Source organism: Heptranchias perlo, chromosome 37 (assembly GCF_035084215.1).
Source record: "Heptranchias perlo isolate sHepPer1 chromosome 37, sHepPer1.hap1, whole genome shotgun sequence".
Classification (NCBI taxonomy): domain Eukaryota; kingdom Metazoa; phylum Chordata; class Chondrichthyes; order Hexanchiformes; family Hexanchidae; genus Heptranchias; species Heptranchias perlo.
This window is the reverse complement of record NC_090361.1, coordinates 4,126,685-4,147,296: the sequence shown is the minus strand read 5'-3', so window position 1 is coordinate 4,147,296 and position 20,612 is coordinate 4,126,685. Positions and strand designations below refer to the sequence as shown.

Below are 20,612 nucleotides of genomic sequence, written 5' to 3'. Positions count from 1 at the left end.
CAGCTCTTTGAAATAGCTATCCAGATAGTTCTACCCCTGCTCTTTCCCCATTGCCCGGTAATTTTCCTTTTCAAGTATTTATCCAATTCCCTTTTGAAAGTTACTATTGAATCTGCTTCCACCGCCCTCTCAGGCAGCACATTCCAGATCATAACAACTCACTGTGTAAAAAAAAATTCTCCTCATCTCTCCTCTGGTTCTTTTACCAATTCTTCTCCCAGAACTTTCCTACTGATGGTAGAGCATGAGCATTGTGCCAATGATTTCCATCCTCCCATTAAATCTTAATCATTTACCCTCCCGTCTTCCACTTCCCTCACCTATGGTGCATTTGGTATTTACTTGCCTTAGTCTTTGCTGAGTTAGCTGCTCTGAGCTGCATTGGATCAAGGAAGGGATAAAACCAACCAAGATTCCCTCTTCAGCACACATGTGGGCATTGGGTGAGGACAGAGTTGGGCTTGGCTCTGGCTCCCCTATGATAAAATAGCCCGCTGACTCTCACGGTCCAGGCTCATACATGAAGAATGGATTGAGGTACCAGAAGGTAGTTTGCACGCCTGGAATCACACCCGAGCATGAATGAATCCCTTCAGGAGAGAAGGGGGAAAACCAGAAGGGTAAAAATAAAATCCCAGAGACTTAAAGGAAAGGGAAACTGTATGAGGCTCACTTTCAATGGAAATTACCGTGCCCTTTCAATCCAGTTGACTGACAATAATACAACCTTCATGTGGATAGGACCAGTGAATGGATCTCAATATAGCCAGGCAGCCACACTCACCTTTTCTTGTAATTATTGAAGATTTCGTGGAGGTTCAGGGCATTGTTGATTTTGATAGAGCTCTGGATTTCTTCGAGTAAATCTCTGTGCACTTTCAGTAGTTCCTGTGGAGGTGACACAGGTGTAAAGCAACAGGACTGCAGTGCACTTACTGCACATGTAAACTATTATAGATATACGGGGAAAAGGGAGCAGGGAACAGGAAGAGGAAGGCAGCCTGCCCATGATGTCCTGACGTGTGCAGGCAGTGGATGAGTCTCCCGGCTTCAGTGTGAACTCAGAAAATCAACCTAGTGTTGTTCCACCTTTAGGACTTTGGTTCAAATGCAGCCCAGGCCAGTAGAATGAGGTCTCCTCTGTCTGCTATGAAGCTCCCAAGGCTGTTCTATAACCACTTGTGGAGGCAAAGGTAACTCGTTACTGCTTTTTGTCCCCTCCTGGTGCTCTGCAGAGGATGCCCAGCCTTTGCTTTTTCTTCCCCTCCGTCGCCGACCCCAGGCGAGATCAAGATGCCTGCCAAATGAGGCTGAACGTGACTGCTATACACCTCGATGCAATTCACCAGTTCAGGCACTTTCCTCACCCCCTTCAGGTATGACGGGGGTGAAATTGGTCTGCGTCTATATCACAAAATGGGCTCGTAACGATTCAGCAACCCGCTTTACACTCTTTTCCATTGAAGCGCAGTGTGAAATGGGCTGCCGATTCACTATTGATCCTGTTATGTTGAACAGTTTCATCCCCAACCACTTTTATGGGGTTTTTTGTTGGCTGAATCAAAGTGGACCATCAAAAGGCAAATCACTAACTGAAGCAGCTTTGATTCATTTTTTTTTAATTTGGCGAATTTTGTACTAATTTAGGCTAAAGAATAAGAAGCATTGGGGTATGGAACACTTACCCGTTTTCAGCAGCTCGTGTCAGCATCTAGCACTTCCAAGTCACACATAGCACTGTTAGATGCAGAGTGAAGCTTCCTTTATTCTGCCCCATTATCGAGCCTTGGAGAGCAACTCCTACTGCACCTCTCCCATTCCCCACCATCCGCAAGCTTCTCCGGGAGACCGCCCAAACTAATTTCATGAAGAACCCTCACAGTACAACTTATGGAGAAGACTTTCATCCCGTTCAATCTGGAATGGTTTGAACCCAGGCCTCAGAAAAGGCCAGTGTCTAATCCATTGCACGGGCCGGGCCCACCACAGTGAAGATCAGAGGGTGAATCATCTCAAACGACACCTTGGTGCAACCTCCAATATCCTGGATCAGGAGCAGCACTGACAGGGGTTTGGGAGTGGGTTGTCTACATCATCTCAACCTGGAATGCGGTAAATTCAGAACACTTAGATTAAGATAAAGATCAAATCAATAAACATCAACTCTAGGCAATGAGGGACTTACCTCAATGTTGAGGAATATGTTCTCTAGGTCATGGACACTGAGAAATCGATGCAATGGTCTAAAAAAATGCTGCAAAACAGAAACAGAGATTCTTGTAAAATCAGTGATCACCATGGCGGCAGAGTTCTCATTGATCGGAAGAAAAGACTACACTGTCCATTAAGGGCCATGATCCAAACCAGGAATTGGCTTGAGGGACATGCTATGGAACCCTGCACCATGGTACGCTGGGATCCTGTTCTGTGCTTGGGATTCCCCAGCTGATGAGCTCCTGATTTCATCCATGCCACTGTGGACAGTTGCCAATTGGAGCCCAGGCAATTCCCCACAGGAATTGAAAGTTAAAAGTTTCAATTCAAAAGTTCAAAAGTTATAGGAACTATCGTTTTAATGAGGCCCTTTCTCCTGCGGTGTGGAAATTGGGCTAACCCTGTCCCCTAACAATTCCTTACCATTTTTTTTTGCCGGTGAGCAAGAAAAGGAGAATCCCTGTTCAGTCACATACAGTTTCAGTCACACATTCAATAGTCACACAGTTCAGTCACACGTTCAATAGTCACACAGTTTCAGTCACACATTCAATAGTCACACAGTTCAGTCACACATTCAATAGTCACACAGTTCAGTCACACGTTCAATAGTCACACACTTCAGTCACACATTCAATAGTCACACAGTTCAGTCACACATTCAATAGTCACACACTTCAGTCACACATTCAATAGTCACACAGTTCAGTCACACATTCAATAGTCACACACTTCAGTCACACATTCAATAGTCACACAGTTCAGTCACACATTCAATAGTCACACAGTTCAATCACACATTCAATAGTCACATAGTTCAGTTACACGTTCAATGGTCACACAGTTCAGTCACACATTCAATAGTCACATAGTTCAGTCACACATTCAATAGTCACACAGTTCAATCACACATTCAATAGTCACACAGTTCAGTCACACATTCAATAGTCACATAGTTCAGTCACACATTCAATAGTCACACAGTTCAGTCACACATTCAATAGTCACATAGTTCTGTCACACATTCAATAGCCACACAGTTCAGTCACACATTCAATAGTCACACAGTTCAATCACACATTCAATAGTCACATAGTTCAGTCACACATTCAATAGTCACATAGTTCAGTCACACATTCAATAGTCACATAGTTCAGTCACACATTCAATAGCCACACAGTTCAGTCACACATTCAATAGCCACACAGTTCAGTCACACATTCAATAGTCACATAGTTCAGTCACACATTCAATAGTTACACAGTTCGGTCACACATTCAATAGTCACACACTTCAGTCACACATTCAATAGTCACACAGTTCAGTCACACATTCAATAGTCACACAGTTTCAGTCACACATTCAAATGTCACACACTTCAGTCACACATTCAATAGTCACACAGTTCAGTCACACATTCAAAAGTCACACAGTTCAGTCACACATTCAATAATCACATAGTTCAGTTACACATTCAATAGTCACATAGTTCAGTCACACATTCAATAGTCACACAGTTCAGTCACACATTCAATAATCACATAGTTCAGTCACACATTCAATAGTCACATAGTTCAGTCACACATTCAATAGTCACATAGTTCAGTCACATATTCAATAGTCACACAGTTCAGTCACACATTCAATAATCACATAGTTCAGTCACACATTCAATAGTCACACAGTTCAGTCACACATTCAATAGTCACACAGTTCCGTCACACATTCAATAATCACATAGTTCAGTCATACATTCAATAGTCACATAGTTCAGTCACACATTCAATAGTCACACAGTTCAGTCACACATTCAATAGTCACACAGTTCAGTCACACATTCAATAGTCACACAGTTCAGTCACACATTCAATAGTCACACAGTTCAATCACACATTCAATAGTCACATAGTTCAGTCACACATTCAATAGTCACATAGTTCAGTCACACATTCAATAGTCACATAGTTCAGTCACACATTCAATAGCCACACAGTTCAGTCACACATTCAATAGTCACACAGTTCAGTCACACGTTCAATAGTTACACAGTTCGGTCACACATTCAATAGTCACACACTTCAGTCACACATTTAATAGTCACACAGTTTCAGTCACACATTCAAATGTCACACACTTCAGTCACACATTCAATAGTCACACAGTTCAGTCACACATTCAAAAGTCACACAGTTCAGTCACACATTCAATAATCACATAGTTCAGTTACACATTCAATAGTCACATAGTTCAGTCACACATTCAATAGTCACACAGTTCAGTCACACATTCAATAATCACATAGTTCAGTCACACATTCAATAGTCACATAGTTCAGTCACACATTCAATAGTCACATAGTTCAGTCACATATTCAATAGTCACACAGTTCAGTCACACATTCAATAATCACATAGTTCAGTCACACATTCAATAGTCACACAGTTCAGTCACACATTCAATAGTCACACAGTTCAGTCACACATTCAATAATCACATAGTTCAGTCATACATTCAATAGTCACATAGTTCAGTCACACATTCAATAGTCACACAGTTCAGTCACACATTCAATAGTCACACAGTTCAGTCACACATTCAATAGTCACACAGTTCAGTCACACATTCAATAGTCACACAGTTCAGTCACACATTCAATAGTCACACAGTTCAGTCACACATTCAATAGTCACACACAGTCAATTCCATGTGCGTAGAATCCCTGGCCCTGATCCTACCTGATGTATGGATTCTAATGTTTCTGTGTACTTCTCCTCCGTCTGTCTGATCTCCTGAAGGCAGCAATTCCGTTTGTCAAAGTCAGTCATTTTCTGTGGCTGAAACATAGATCCCGATTAAACATGGCAGTGATATACGGCACATTTTTACCCGTCCCCCAAAACCTATTTAAAAACAAAATTCCCAACCCTCATTCTGCCTCGCATACCCAACAGTTCTCCCTGGCTGGGACATCAGGTTAATTTGGAGAACGCCATTAAATGTTGCTGTGGGTCGGCTGCAGGGAGGGTGGGATGTTTTTCGCTCATCTTCACCACAGCACGCAAAGACCAATGGCAGATATGACACTGGGGCTGGTTTAACAGCTCCGTCATGGAACCCATTCAGCGCCTTGAGTGCCAGTGTAGCTTATCAACAGTTGCTGAGAGAGTAAGGAAAATTCAGTGTACTCATACTATGCAAACTGTGTTCAGGCAACACCTCAGGACATCTAATGATTAGTCAGTGGGATTACGTACACGCTCTACCTCATGGTGGTAACAATTGAGATTCCATCAGCATCCACACTGAGAGTTCCCTACTTCAACCTGACTGTTATGGGAGATGTTTCTACACAGGGGTAATTCAACCAGTGTTGCTCTCAAGCACCTCAAAACAATCGACTCCTGGGCAGCAGTGTTAGTAGCCCGAGAGTAGGTTGCCTTTCCAGGTCTCTTGGTTGAGGGATGCCATGTGATAGAGAGGAGAGGAACAAAAAACGGAGCCGGGGTACCAGCTCCCAATCGCTATCCAGTGATTTCTTCCAGGAAGTGCAAATTGCCGACCATAGGTCAGGGCGGGACCAGTGATGCCATTCTTACTGAATGGGTTCCATGTCGGAGCTGTTAAGCCAGCCCCAGTGTCATATCTGCCATTGGTCTTTGCGTGCTGTGGTGAAGATGAGCGAAAAACATCCCACCCTCCCTGCAGCCGACCCACAGCAACATTTAATGGCGTTCTCCAAATTAACCTTTCTTACTCAATGCTCGATTATCCTACCCAACCGTCACGATCCAGGCTCACATATGAAAAATGGTGACTCGGGTGAATTCAGAAGAGCAGAGAGAACGAAAGACACCGAAGGTAGCCGTATGGATCTCGTACCGGTGCCATCACAAACTCAGTCCTCATCAGGTCTTCATAGATTTCACCTCCTTCATCATCTTCGTTTTCCACACAATCATAAAGGTCATCATCTTCCTCCCCTGTATCACTGTTGAGGCAAAGATTATAGGATCACGTTCAGAGAGTGGCAGCTGCAGTGAACTCTAGAACTGACAATTCATGATCCATCTCAGCATCTAGCTATACTGCAGCAAGTAAAGGTTGGCCATGGACTGGTGTTGTGAGAATATTGGTCCTTTAAACGGGGTACCGAGGATAGGCAAATCAATTGCTGGATGGGACATTCAAGTCAAATCTGTCTATTGGTCTGTCTGCTTTAAATCCGCCCCCCTCCCCCAGTACAGTACAGTCTTGCAGAGGAAATTCCTTCTTTCTTTCCCCATTGATTTCAGCTAGTCCCTGAGATCTTGTATTAATTGAAGTAATCGGGGACTAAGCCCGTTGATGGAGAGGGGTTTTGTCAGAGAGTGTCCTTCGCTGTATTTGAAAGTGCCGTATTTGGTAAATGTACAAACGCCTCAATACCACCGTCATTTCTGCCGGGCCACAGCCTCCGTGTGCACCTGACTGAATCAACCAGTGATGAACAACAACAACTTACATTTATATAGCGCCTTTAACGTAGTGAAACGTCCCAAGGCGCTTCACAGGAGCGATTATCAAACAGAATCTGACACTTAGTCACATGAGATATTAGGACAGGTGGCCAAAAGCTGGGTCAAAGAGGTAGGTTTTAAGGAGCCTTAAAGGAGGAGAGAGAGGCGGAGAGGTTTAGGGAGGGAATTCCAGAACTTTGGGCCCAGGCAGTTGAAGGCACGGCCGCCAATGGTGGGGGGGATGAAAATTGGGGACGCACAAGAGTCCAGAATTGGAGGAGCGCAGCGATCTCAGTGGGTTGTAGGGCTGGAGGAGGTTACAGAGATAGGGAGGGGAGCGAGGCCACGGAGAGATTTGAAAATAAGGATGAGAATTGTAAAATCGAGGCGTTGCTGTACTGGGGACAATGTAGGTCAGCGGGCACAGGGGGTGATGGGCCCGAGTTAGGATACGGGCAGTAGAGTTTTTGATGGGCTCAAGTTTACGGAGGGTGCAAGCTGGTAGAGATAAACCAGTGAGTAACTTACTCAATGACATCGGAAAGCCCACTGTAGATCTCATCATCGGCCAAGCTGTCTTCTGTTGGAAAGGAGCTGAGGAAAAAAAAATCTTTTGTTCACTTCCTTCATATCTCTTGCGTTACAGCCATTTTTCTCTATAAATATTACAAAGTCACCTGAACACCTCTATTGGGCGATAGGGAGCAGAATAAATGAAGCAGATGAAGATACAGGACCCAGGGGGGAGAACAAGGCCATGGCAATAGTGTCTGCCTGATCTAGTAAAGAGTTAGAACCATAGAACCATAGCAAAGATACAACACAGAAAGGGGCCATTCGGCCCATCGTGTCCACGCCGGCTCGAAGAACAACCAGGTGCCCATTCTAATCCCACCTTCCAGCACCCGGTCCGTAGCCCTGCAGCTTACAGCACTTTAGGTGCAGGTCCAGGTACTTTTTTAAAGAGTTGAGGGTCCCTGCCTCTACCACCAATTCGGGCAGCGAATTCCATACACCCACCACCCTCTGGGTAAAAAAGTTTTTCCTCATGTCCCCTCTAATCCTTCCGCCAATCAGCTTAAATCTATGCCCTCTAGCTCTTGAACTCTCCGCTAGGGGAAACAGGTACTTCCTGTCTACTCGATCTGGGCCCCTCATAATTTTGTACACCTCAATCAAGTTGTCCGAATAGTCTCCTTCTGTGCTGTAAACTTGCATGGATCTAAGCAAAGTAGATTTTTAAAACAACTAGGCTTGCCACCAAACCAGTGCAGTTCGCACATAAGCAGTTGGACTAAAAGAAATGCTAGAAAGAAATGGTTTGCTCTGATTCTAGTAACTTTGCCAGTAGCTGATGAAGCTGTAAGAGGGCAGGGCCTGCTGTAACCACCTCACTCCAGGTAATGAGGAGAAGCGGTGGGCTTCAGTCTGTGGTGGCCATGGTTTTTTTTGGCCACGTCTCCCACCCTATTTAAAAAAAAAACACCTTGTAGTCCACACCTGTTGCAGTTTTACCAGCAGCTGATTGTCCCTCCCCCTCAGTTAGGGTTGTCAACCTTCCAGGATTGGCCTGGAATCTCCAGGAGTGAAAGATTAATCTCCAGGACAATGCTGCGAGCAAACTCCAGGAGAAAAATCACAAGGCATTAAAAATTTGTGTTTCTTTTAAAAAAAAAATTTCTTTGAACGCTTTTGTCTATTAGTTATAAAAAATATCAGACGTGGGGAAAAAAGGGCTGTTTGACTGACAGTCAAGAATCATCCAATCGGGTAATGAAGAGTCTGTTCACTTTCCAATTGGCCGTGAGAAGGCGGGGCTCCAAGAGGATGGACGTGTCGGGCGACCAGTGGCGGGAGTGTGGGGACGGGGGTGGGGGTGGAGGCAGGGGGTCATGTGATGATACCTCCAGAGTTGGCGACAACTACCCTCAGTGTCTGTAGAGGCTTTATGCCTGTGCTTCATTGCCTGTACAGACAGGGGCAGGAGCAGTTTGGTGGTAGCCATGTTCCTTTGCTGCCTCCACCATTACCTACAGCACCACTAGCTTTTATACTGCAGGCAGTAGTGACCTTGCTGTCACAGCTACTAGTCAAGATCACCGGCCTTCTCCCTCCAGAGGCAAAATAAATGAAAGAAAGACAGCGCCTTTCACGACCTCGGGATGTCCCAAAGACATTTGCAACCGATGAATTGCTTTTCGAAGTGTAGTCACTGTTGTAATGTAGGGAACGCAGCAGCCAATTTGTGCACAGCAAGATCCCACAAACAGCAACAAAATAAATGACCAATTCAACTGTTTTAGTGGTGTTGTTTGAGGGATAAATATTGTGCAGGGCACTGGGAGAACTCCCTGCTCCTCTTAGAATAGTGCCGTGGGATCTTTAACACCCAGCTAAACAGGGAGACAGAGCCTCATCTCTGAGTCAGAAGGTCGTGGGTCCACTCCAGAGACTTGAGGACATAATCTAGGCTGACAACCCAGTTCAGTACTGAGGGAGTGCTGCACTGTCGGAGGTGCCGTCTTTCGGATGAGGCGTTAAACCGAGGCCCCGTCTGCCCTCTCGGGTGGATGTAAAAGATCCCATGGCACTATTTCAAATAAGAGCAGGGGGAGTTCTCACCGGTGTCCTGGTCAATATTTATCGCTCAACCAACATCACAAAAAAAAACAGATGATCTGGTCATTATCACATTGCTGATTGTGGGATCTTGCTGTGCGCAAATTGGCTGCCTCATTTCCTACATTACAACAGTGACTACATTTCAGAAGTACTTAATTGGCTATAAAGTGCTTTGGGACATCCTGAGGGCATGAAACGTGTTATATAAATGCAAATCTTTTTTTTTACCAGAAACAGTGATGGAAACAGAAACCATCATAGCTTGTAAAAGGGAAGTGGATAAATAATTGAAAAAAATATATAGAATTACGTAGAATTTACAGCACAGAAACACGCTATCCGGCCCAACTGGTCTATGCCAGTGTTTATACTCCACAAACATAAATAAATAAATAAATAAATAAACGAATATGGGGAAAGGGATAGCTCTTTCATAGAGCTAGCACTGGCACGATGTGCTGTAAATGTCCATGATTCTATGACTAACCTGACAAACACTATCTAGGCTCACTCATGAAGAATGGCCACCTTGGACAAGGTACCTTCAGGACTCTGCCTCAGCACCAGTCAGTCCCTTCAGGAGGAGATTGGGATGAAGCAGCTGTTAGCGATGCGGTGCGCGACACGGACGTTCCACTTACCAGATCCCTTTTTTTTGCGCTGTGGGAGTGTATGATAAAAAGGACAGAGTATCAATGACCTGAAAGAGAATGAAAGAAATAAATGAGTTGCTTCAAACTGCCATCTAACACAGAGGATGTGGTACAAGATCCTGACCAACGTAACCAAGTGACCACAAAATCATGAGGTAATTGAGCTACGTAAGGTTACAGGAGGCATTACAACCACAGGTAGAGAGATAAGGTGTAAAGCTGTGATGGTTGGTATTACACAGCGGGTCAGTCAACACCTGAAAGTGAAAAAACACATCCATACATAGAAATATGTAGACGTTACAACACGGAAACAGGCCATTCGGCCCAACCAGTCCGTGTCGGCGTTAACCCTCCATGTGAGAAACTATTCCCAATCACATTTACCCACCCTGTTCTCATATCCCTTCATCTCCTTTTCCTTCACCCACTATCCGATATAATCTTGAATGTTGTCACAATTTCTGCCTCAACCACCGACCCTGGAAGTGGATTCCACAGCCTCACAGCTCTCTGCGTAAAGAGGTTTCTCCTGCCCTCTGTTCTAAATCTCTTACATTTTAATTTTGTATCTATGGCCTGTTATTCTCGACTCCCTTCAGCTACTGGAAGCAGTTTGCTTCTACCCACCCTGTCCCATCCTTGCATAATTTTAAACATCTCTATCTTATCTGCCCGTAATCTGCGTTTATCTAATGAAAAAAGCCCCAATTTTTCAAGTCTCTTTGCGTTTGTATTTCCTCATACGGGGCAGCATCCTAGGGATTCTGCACTGTCCCCTCTAAATCCTCAATATCCTTCCTACAGTGTGGAGTCCAATACTGTTCTCTAACTGAGGACTTATTAAAGTTCCATATAGACTCATCATTACCTTTTGGCTTTTATATTCCAAACCCCTTGTGGTAAAACCTAGAATTCCATTAGCCTTTTCTTTTATCACCCCGAGGTGCCGCTTTTAATGCCCCGTGAACCTGACCCCACCCTCCCGAATCCCCCTGCTCTTCCACAGCCCCGAGCCTACTCCCATTCACAGTGTAATAACTGCCGCTATTTTTTTTACCAGAATGTATCACCTGTTTAGGATGGGGCTATTCATCAGGACATCTGGATTGCTCATTAGATGAAAAAGCCCTGTACAAAACATTAACCTGTCTTTTCTTTTTTGGATACTGATGGGATGACTGTCTATTTCCAGCATTTTTCTTTTTAATTTCAGATAGTTAAGATGATACATAGAATTACATAGAATATACAGCACGGAAACAGGCCATTTGGCCCAACTGGTCTATGCCGGGTTTATGCTCCACACGAGCCTCCTCCCACCCCTCTTCATCTCACCCTATCAGCATATCCTTCTATTCCTTTCTCCCTCATGTGTTTATCCAGCTTCCCCTTAAATGCATCAATGCTATTCGCCTCAACTACTCCATGTGGTAGCAAGTTTCACATATTAACCACTCTCTGGGTAAAGAAATTTCTCCTGAATTCCCTAGTGACTATCTTATATTTATGGCCCTTAGTTTTGGTCTCCCCCACAAGTGAAAGCATCTTCTCTACGTCTAGCCATAATCTTAAAGGACTCCATCAGGTCACCCCTCAGCCTTCTCTGGATGTATGTGCAGTTTAAACACCTTTTTGTTAAATAATGCTTTAATTGGAGCTAAACCATACAGACCAGAAAGGTCCCAGGTTTGATCCCTGGTCCTGTGCTGTTGGTTGTTCTCAGCCGTCTATGGAGATGTTGCCATTGGCCTCAGTGCCCTGGGAGGTAATGATCAGCCAGGGTTCTCTTTCTTGATCGCTACACAGTAATCCCTACTGGAAGTGTGAGTGTGTGGCAGTTGTGTGAGGATAGGATCAGGCCCACTTGTGATGTGATTATATGACCTGCCAACACGCACAGTCTAGGCTCACCTGTGAATAAAGGCCATTGGGGGGGACCCATGAATAATGGCCACTTGGGGGGGACCCGCGAATAATGGCCACTTGGGGGGGACCCGCGAATAATGGCCACTTGGGGGGTACCCATGAATAATGGCCACTTGGGGGGGGACCCATGAATAATGGCCACTTGGGGGGGGACCCATGAATAATGGCCACTTGGGGGGGGACCCGTGAATAATGGCCACTTGGGGGGGACCCGCGAATAATGGCCACTTGGGGGGTACCCATGAATAATGGCCACTTGGGGGGGGGACCCGTGAATAATGGCCACTTGGGGGGGGACCCGTGAATAATGACCACTTGGGGGGGGACCCATGAATAATGGCCACTTGGGGGGGACCCACGAATAATGGCCACTTGGGGGGTACCCATGAATAATGACCACTTGGGGGGGGACCTGCGAATAATGGCCACTTGGGGGGGGACCCGCGAATAATGGCCACTTGGGGGGGACCCACGAATAATGGCCACTTGGGGGGGACCCACGAATAATGGCCACTTGGGGGGGACCCACGAATAATGGCCACTTGGGGGGGACCCACGAATAATGGCCACTTGGGGGGACCCGCGAATAATGGCCACTTGGGGGGGGACCCACGAATAATGGCCACTTGGGGGGGACCCACGAATAATGGCCACTTGGGGGGGACCCGCGAATAATGGCCACTTGGGGGGGGACCCGCGAATAATGGCCACTTGGGGGGGGACCCACGAATAATGGCCACTTGGGGGGGGGACCCGTGAATAATGGCCACTTGGGGGGGGACCCGTGAATAATGACCACTTGGGGGGGGACCCATGAATAATGGCCACTTGGGGGGGACCCACGAATAATGGCCACTTGGGGGGTACCCATGAATAATGACCACTTGGGGGGGGACCTGCGAATAATGGCCACTTGGGGGGGACCCGTGAATAATGGCCACTTGGGGGGTACCCATGAATAATGACCACTTGGGGGGGGACCCATGAATAATGGCCACTTGGGGGGGACCTGTGAATAATGGCCACTTGGGGGGTACCCATGAATAATGACCACTTGGGGGGGGACCTGCGAATAATGGCCACTTGGGGGGGGACCCGCGAATAATGGCCACTTGGGGGGGGACCCGCGAATAATGGCCACTTGGGGGGGGACCCACGAATAATGGCCACTTGGGGGGGACCCACGAATAATGGCCACTTGGGGGGTACCCGTGAATAATGGCCACTTGGGGGGGGACCCACGAATAATGGCCACTTGGGAGCAGGGGGGAGACAGAGGAGCATCCCTTGGCGCTGTACCCCAATGAGGGTTCAGCACCTACGGGAAGAGAAGGGAAAACATTGACGAGAAAGGAGAATTTTATAGACTTGTGTATATAACAAAAAAAACTGTTTTCAGACAGGACTTCAGCAAACTGCACCATGAAATGGTGGGACATCAGTTTGACCCTAAAATTCAATCATATCGCTGTTGACACGGGGAGGCACTGGCAACAGTGCCTGTAACTCACTCCTGTTGGCACAGGCGTGAGTTACAGGCTGGAATCTAATCGAGTGGTTCAGTTGGTTTATATATTGAATAACAGAGACCCAGGAGTTAGTTACAGGCTGGAATCTAAGTGAGGGGTCCGGCTTTATAAATAGACTGACACATACCTGGGGTGAGTTAAAGGCTGGGATCTAATCGAGTGAACGTTTGATGCTGACATTGATGACCAAAATGGAAGATGTCCCCTTCAACAGCAATAAAGGGGTAAGAGCAGGGGGAGTGGGACTAATTGGATCGCTCCTTCAAAGAGCCGGCACAGGCACGATGGGCCGAATGGCCTCCTTCTGTGCTGTATCATTCTTAATATTTCTTAGCACAAAATTCACCAAGTAAAAATAACAACAAAATCAAGGCTGAACCCAAACCACAGAAAGCTTCTCTCTTGTGACAGTTCCGATTCCTTATATGCTAAAAGAAAATAATAATAACTCCACAATTTGACTCACAGCCGAAATCCGTTTATAACACTTCCTCGTTTCTCAAACACTTGCTGTCAGCAAAGTTAACGTGTCAATGATTGGCATGAAAAAGGAAGGTAACGCAGAATTTTATCAGCAAATTGAGCGTGTGTCCCTTCCCTCACAATTGTAAACAATTTTACAACACCAAGTTATAGTCCAGCAATTTTATTTTAAATTCACAAGCTTTCGGAGATTTTCTCCTTCCTCAGGCAAATGTTTCAAGAGCTCCTTGAAGCCTACGCATTTATACATATTGAACAATACATGGTGTTTACAGACTGCCCCTGCAACTGCCCGTTGCCAAGGCAATCACCGTGTTCAGACAGGTGAGCCTTCCCTCACAGTTATCTCCCTTCCCCCATTAGCTCCCCCTCCCCCACTGTTACCTCCCCCCCTCTTACCCCGGTCCCTCAATGCACGGGGTAATTCTCCCAGTATCAAGCCTGGTCATTAGTGGGCACGGCTCGTAAAATCAGTGCTCTTGTTCTAGCCCTATCTCTGCTGCCGCATTTCTTTCTAGCGAGGGACTGTGTGGGAGTGGTGCCTTATAAAGTTACCCCTTTATCTCAGGCGCACCAAGTATTATATCTGTTCATTTATTTAAACCAATCTTTTAATCACCACCCCATCCCTTCCCCATGTCACACGTTTCACCCCCAAACTGAATAATGTGGACATTTGATCTGCTCCCCAGGAAGTGAAACGCCAGGAATTACAGCGTGATCTCATGGAAGATGGGAAACAACGATCTCTTGCATGAGACCCCCTGGCGAATGCGGAATATCACAACTTTCCTACCGGATTTCTGCGATACAATGGGGTTTAAGCCCCGCAAAGGCTTCAGAACAAGCACGGTAAAATCTGGTGCACGAATTCCTCTGGTGTAGCAACATCGTAAATATCACGACACTCTCCAACCACCTGTCTGGTAACAGGATCTTTCTTCAGCTTACTCTTGGCAAAACTGAAGCTACCTCTCTGTCACTATATGCCTTTGGCCTTGACCCCATAAAGGTCCCAGGTGCCAACACAGGTTACATCCTTGACACGCCCAATATCAAGCTTCCACACATTTGTTACCGAGATGGCTTTCTTTCCCTCCTGCTTCCTCCCTTACCTCTCCCGCTCTGTGGCCAAAGCCTTGGTCCACGTCTTTATCACCTCAAGTCCGGACATCTCTAACACAATCCTCTCCCTCCCCCCGCCCCCACCCACCTCCTCACCCGCCATCACCCCCAGTCCTTGCTGAACCAGACTGGCTCCCTGCTAATTGACTTGAGCACAAACTTCAGTGCAGTACACAGGGAGGTGACATCTTTCAGGCGAGACGTTAAACCGAAGCCCAGTCTGCCCTCTCAGGTGCACTTGAAGGATCACATGATACTACTCGAAGACGAGCACGGGAGTTCTCCCCGGTAACCTGGGCAATATTTATCCCTCAACCAACATCTAAAAACAGATTATCTGGTCATTATCACATTGCTGTTTGTGGGATCTTGCTGTGCGCAAATTGGCTGCCGCGTTTCATACCTTACAACAGTGACTATACTTAATTGGCTGTAAAGCGCTTTGGGACATCCTGAGGTCGTGAAATTCATTATATAAATGCAAGTTCTCTTTTCGTTCTTTCTTTTTCAAGATCCTTGATCTTTTCAAATCACTCCATGACCCACCCGACCTCAGCGATCTCCTCCAGCTCTACGCCCCCGCATGCAGCCTCCATTGCTCCACCATTGGTTTATTCCTCATTCTCTACACTCCACCATTTGTGAAGGCTCTTTCAGTCCTTCTACCCCAGCCTGCTGTGACCTCCCCCCTTCCGCCCCCCCGAATCCCTTCGTTACGCCAGCTCCCCCTCTGCTTTCAGAAATCTCCTAAAACCCTTCTGTTCCCCTCTGCCCTCGACGTCCCCCAACCCTTATGTTTCTTTTCCCTCCAGCTTGAGGCCCAGGGTTTTATCTCTGTTGTAAAGCGCCCTGAGATGTCCTTCTTCAGTTATTTCCAGTGGACAAAAAAAATACTTTCCAAAAGATTTTGCTGGAAATAATGGCCCAGGAATCTCAACAGTGCAGCAACACATGGCCCACTGGAGCTGGGAATATTGCTGAGGGCTCGGTCTGGCACCTGACATCACAACATAAACATTAGCAATCACTTCTCATCTGTAAATCCTATTGACAAGCTTTTTTTAAAAATTCATTCTCGGGACATGGGCGTCACGGGCGAGGCTGGCATTTATTGCCCATCCCTAATTGCCCTTGAGAAGGTGGTGGTGAGCCGCCTTCTTGAACCGCTGCAGTCCGTGTGGTGACGGTTCTCCCACAGTGCCGTTAGGTCGGGGGTTCCAGGAATTTGACCCGGCGACGATGAAGGAACGGCCGATACATGTCCGGGTCAGGGTGGTGTGTGACTTGGGAGGTGATGGTGCTCCCATGCGCCTGCTGCCCTTGACCTCGTGGGTTTGGGAGGTGCTGGCGAAGAAGCCTTGGTGAGTTGCTGCAGTGCATCCTGTAGATGGTACACACTGCAGCTTAATCCTCTAGTTTCTCAATTAGTTGACAAGGGCCAATGCGTTCCATGAACTGCTGGAAAATTACAAGAGCATCTTCCCCTATTCTGCTGGCCAGTCCGTGTGTTCAAATGACTGCATGCCTCTGATGTAACCAATTGGAAAACACCACATTCAGTGAAGGGGAAGAACGAGACAAAGTACCATAAAATGTTATGAGAAGTCTGAGGCAGCTGAAAAAAAAAGACTATTTTTATCTTATATTATTTTTATTCTTTTTGCACAATTTTTACTGGTTCTTCGGTTGCTGACCCAGCGCTGAGTGGGGAGTTTGTAAAACATGAACAAATGGCAAAAGTAAAAGGGACACTACAGCTGTGGCCTTTACTTTGCCTACTTGGTGTTACGCCTCCCAAAATTCCTTGGGTGGTGTTGCATTTGGGCAGCACAAACAGAATATAAAGAGAAGCATTTTCTTTATATTCTGTGCGTGCTGCCCAAATGGAAGACCAATATAATACACTTCTTGTGGGGTTTCAAAACTGATAATGTAATAACGTGGATCAACTGGGTTTGCATATAATTCAACAACAGTGGGATTCTTCGAATTGAACAATCTGTCCTTTGTCTGCCTTCCCCAAAGAGCATTTTAAGTTTATCACAATTACAATCTAAACAACAGTTACCAGACTGATCCCTCATCTCATGCAAAAACTGACCTAATTTTCTCCAATGGAATATTCTAGCATAAAGGGCCTACGCGGTCTTATCCTGAATATTAAAGGGATGGAACAAAACCAGACACAAACGTCTGTTATAGTCCAACTCCTTGATTGGTGGATTTAATTTTGTCTGTGGGCTATTATTTACGCTCTAGTTAATGAGTTCGGATATAAAATAATTGGATTAGTGACTATGTAAAAATAGCACAGAGGAATTTAAACGTGTTACCTAGTGAGCTAGAAGTGGTTGCCCAGAGGAAGATAAATCTCCATGGACCTTTACTGTATATTCATCTGGCCCAGTGTGAATATTGCATGACCCCTCTGAAAGACTAAGCTGTAACACTTTTCATACATTACATTTACTGTTTTGCTGTAACACAAATAGATTTTCATTAGGCTAAAGATGAATTTGAAATTAGTAAAATATTTATAGTTTTATGCAAGACATATGAAGCTAATTTACATAAAGGGTGGATATATTTTCTCGTTAAATCTCTTGTGTATTTATTAAAATAACTAGAAAAGATTGGAAGGAGGAAAGGCAGTCAGGAGAACAAATTTGAGGCTGTAGCTCAATCCTGGGTATTAATTATTCTATATGTAAACTATCTCAATTAGATTCCAGCCTGTAATTAACTCTTCAGATCTGTTATTTCATGTTAAACTATCTGTATCCCTTGATTAGATTCTGCCCTGTAACTCACTCCTGGTCCTCATTAATCTATATATAAACCAGGCAAACTCCTTAATTAGATTCTGCCCTGTAATTCACTCCTGGGTATCCATTATTCCATACATCAATTATCTGAATCCTTAAAGTAGATTCCAGCCTGTAACTCACTCCCAGGTATCCATTATTCCATATATAAATTACCTGAACCGTTCAATCAGATTCCAGCCTGTAATTCAATCCCACTTGTCTATTATTCTCTAAGCATGTTCACATTGTCAGCCCTGGCTGCTCTCCTTATTATATGATAAGCATTGCATTATTTTTGGTGGTTTACGTGCCCAGCGTGCCAGCGACTGAACTATTTTTCAGCAAGCATGTCCTGAGTTTCATGATGCCACCTTCAGCCACAATAACTACACACCGTAATGCACCTAAAAAGATCTCCATTATTATTGACTTTTGGTAAAAAAATTGGGCTTATTAAAGTAAGAGTAGTCAATGCTACTTAGAACGATTTCCACCTTTGCCACATAATGTAGCATCAAGAATTCCCAAGTCAGGTGCAGCACAAATCAGTCACAGTGAAGAACTCCTTCTGCTCTCTGCTATTAATGTCCCTTAATGCTAACCTTGGAAGAGCACCTTAAAATGTGACTCTTCCCCTTCTTGCCCCTGCCATTCTTGCCATGCAGGAGTGCAAACTTAGTGCAAGTCACATTACATAGAATTTACAGCACAGAAAAAGGCCATTCAGCCCAGCAAGTCTATGCTGGTGTTTAAACTCCACACGAACATCCTCTCACCCCTATTTATTTAACCTATCAGCATAACTTTCTTTTCCTTTCTCCCTCATGTACTTATCTAGCTTCTCCTTAAATGCATCTATGCTATTTGCCTCAACTACTCCATGTGGCAGCAAACTATGGGCAGTTTTCTGCTGGAGGCCCTCACAGTGTAGAAAGTAGGCCGAGAGCCTGCCAAACACATTTCACTCAGGCTCCTCATAGTGACCAGAGGTTGGGCACTTCCAGTCCATCAGTCTTGAACTGTGAATGCAGCAATTAAAGAAAAAATGAAAGACTTGCTTTTATATAGCGCCTTTCACCACCTCAGGACGTCCCAAAGCGCTTTACAGCCAATGAAATACTTTTGAAGTGTAGTCATTGTTGTGATGTAGGGAAACGTGGCAGCCAATTTGCGCACAAATGGACACCAAGAGATGTGCAGCGACAGTTGACACACCACTCAAGGACACCAAGCTAGAAATGAGGAAATTAGAAGTAAGAAGGGAAGTCAGGTGAGTATTTGCTGTCACTGTCTCCCTTCCCTTTCACCTCATATTTTCCCAGGCTTCTGTTTTAGATTTCAATTCTGATGAAGTGCTTTACAGCCAATGAAGTACTTTTGAAGTGCAGTCACTGTTGTAATGCAGGAAACGGGACAGCCAATTTGCACACAGCAAGGTACCACAAACAGCGATGAGATAATGACCAAATAATCGTTTTTTAGTAATTTTGGTTGAAGGATAAATATTGGCCAGGACACCAGGCAGAACTCCCCTGCTCTTCTTCAAAATAGTGCCGTGGGATCTTTTATGTCCACCCAAGAGGGCAGATGGGGCCTCTGAAAGACGGCACCTCCGACAGTGCAGCACTCCCTCAGTACTGGCACTGAGAGTGTCAGCCCAGACTTTGTGCTCAAGTCTCTGGAGTAGGGATTTAAACCCGTGATCTTCTGACTCAGAGGCGACATTGCTTCCCACTGAGTGACGACTGACATAATGGATAAAAATATTTTGTTGAAGGAAATATTTTGTAACTTTCTGGCGTTATCCTAATATGGTCACAGCTGAGTCCTTTGTAACGAAGACCAAAAATGGCACTTGGGTCTCTGAGGCTCGAGTCAATCCACCAGTCTTGCCGCAAGGTAGCCGGATATTATGCCGCCTTTGCTATTTACATATTCCTAAATCAGACACGCAGGCCCTGCAATGCACAGCGCGTTGCAAATAACGGACCACTGTGCTTTACTGCAAGAATTTTGTTCGAAGAAACAAACATTATCTCCTTTGATCTGCACGCTCCACTCAATAGAAACCTCAACATACAAGTTGCACCGTGCCTTCAAACACCGTGCAGCGCACAGCAGTATTCCACAAACAACGAGCTGGTGGAGATGGCTGTAAGAGGAGTGTTGGCCAGGACACCAGCAGAACTCGTTCCTCTTCTTCCAGTAGCACCACGGGATCATTAGTGTCCTTCCACGGCCACTATTTCGAAGAAGAGCAGGTGGAGGAGTTCTCCCCAGTGTCCTGGCCAATATTTATCCCTCAACCAACATCACTTAAAAAAAAACACATTATCTGCTCATTATCTCATTGCTGTTTGTGGGATCTTGCTGTGCACAAATTGACTGCTGTGTTTCCGACGTCACAACAGTGACTACACTTCAAAAGTACTTCATTGGCTGCAAAGCGCTTTGGGACATCCTGAGGTCGTAAAAGGTGCTGTATAAATGCAAGTCTTTCTTTCTTTTCTGAACCAGCAGAACAGCCAGATGGGCCTTGGTCCCAGATCTTATTTGAAGGATGGCACCTCCGACAGAGTAGCACTCCCTCAGCACTGCGCTGGAAAGTCACGCTACCTTATGTGCTCGAGGCCTGAAGTGGGCGTTGGACCCAAAATCTTCTGACTCAGAGGCAAAGAGTGCTCCCAATGGAGCCAAACTATCACGTGTGCAAGAGTACAAACCAGGAAATGATAACCAGTAGCTCCACCAATG

At 45.5% G+C, this 20,612-nt stretch overlaps 1 protein-coding gene across 3 annotated transcripts in view; it reads right to left on the bottom strand.

The window, feature by feature from the left end:
* LOC137304416 (proto-oncogene vav-like) overlaps nucleotides 1–20,612 on the bottom strand; it is an 88,469-nt gene that overhangs the window by 31,743 nt on the left and 36,114 nt on the right. For all 3 annotated transcript variants that reach the window (XM_067973006.1, XM_067973005.1, XM_067973007.1), the window contains exons 3-8: nucleotides 9,974–10,032; nucleotides 7,239–7,304; nucleotides 6,094–6,202; nucleotides 4,950–5,048; nucleotides 2,186–2,254; nucleotides 785–888 (exon numbers count right to left, since the gene is read on the bottom strand). In XM_067973006.1, coding sequence (XP_067829107.1) covers nucleotides 785–888; nucleotides 2,186–2,254; nucleotides 4,950–5,048; nucleotides 6,094–6,202; nucleotides 7,239–7,304; nucleotides 9,974–10,032 — 506 coding nt within the window. The remainder of the gene's footprint in view (nucleotides 1–784; nucleotides 889–2,185; nucleotides 2,255–4,949; nucleotides 5,049–6,093; nucleotides 6,203–7,238; nucleotides 7,305–9,973; nucleotides 10,033–20,612) is intronic.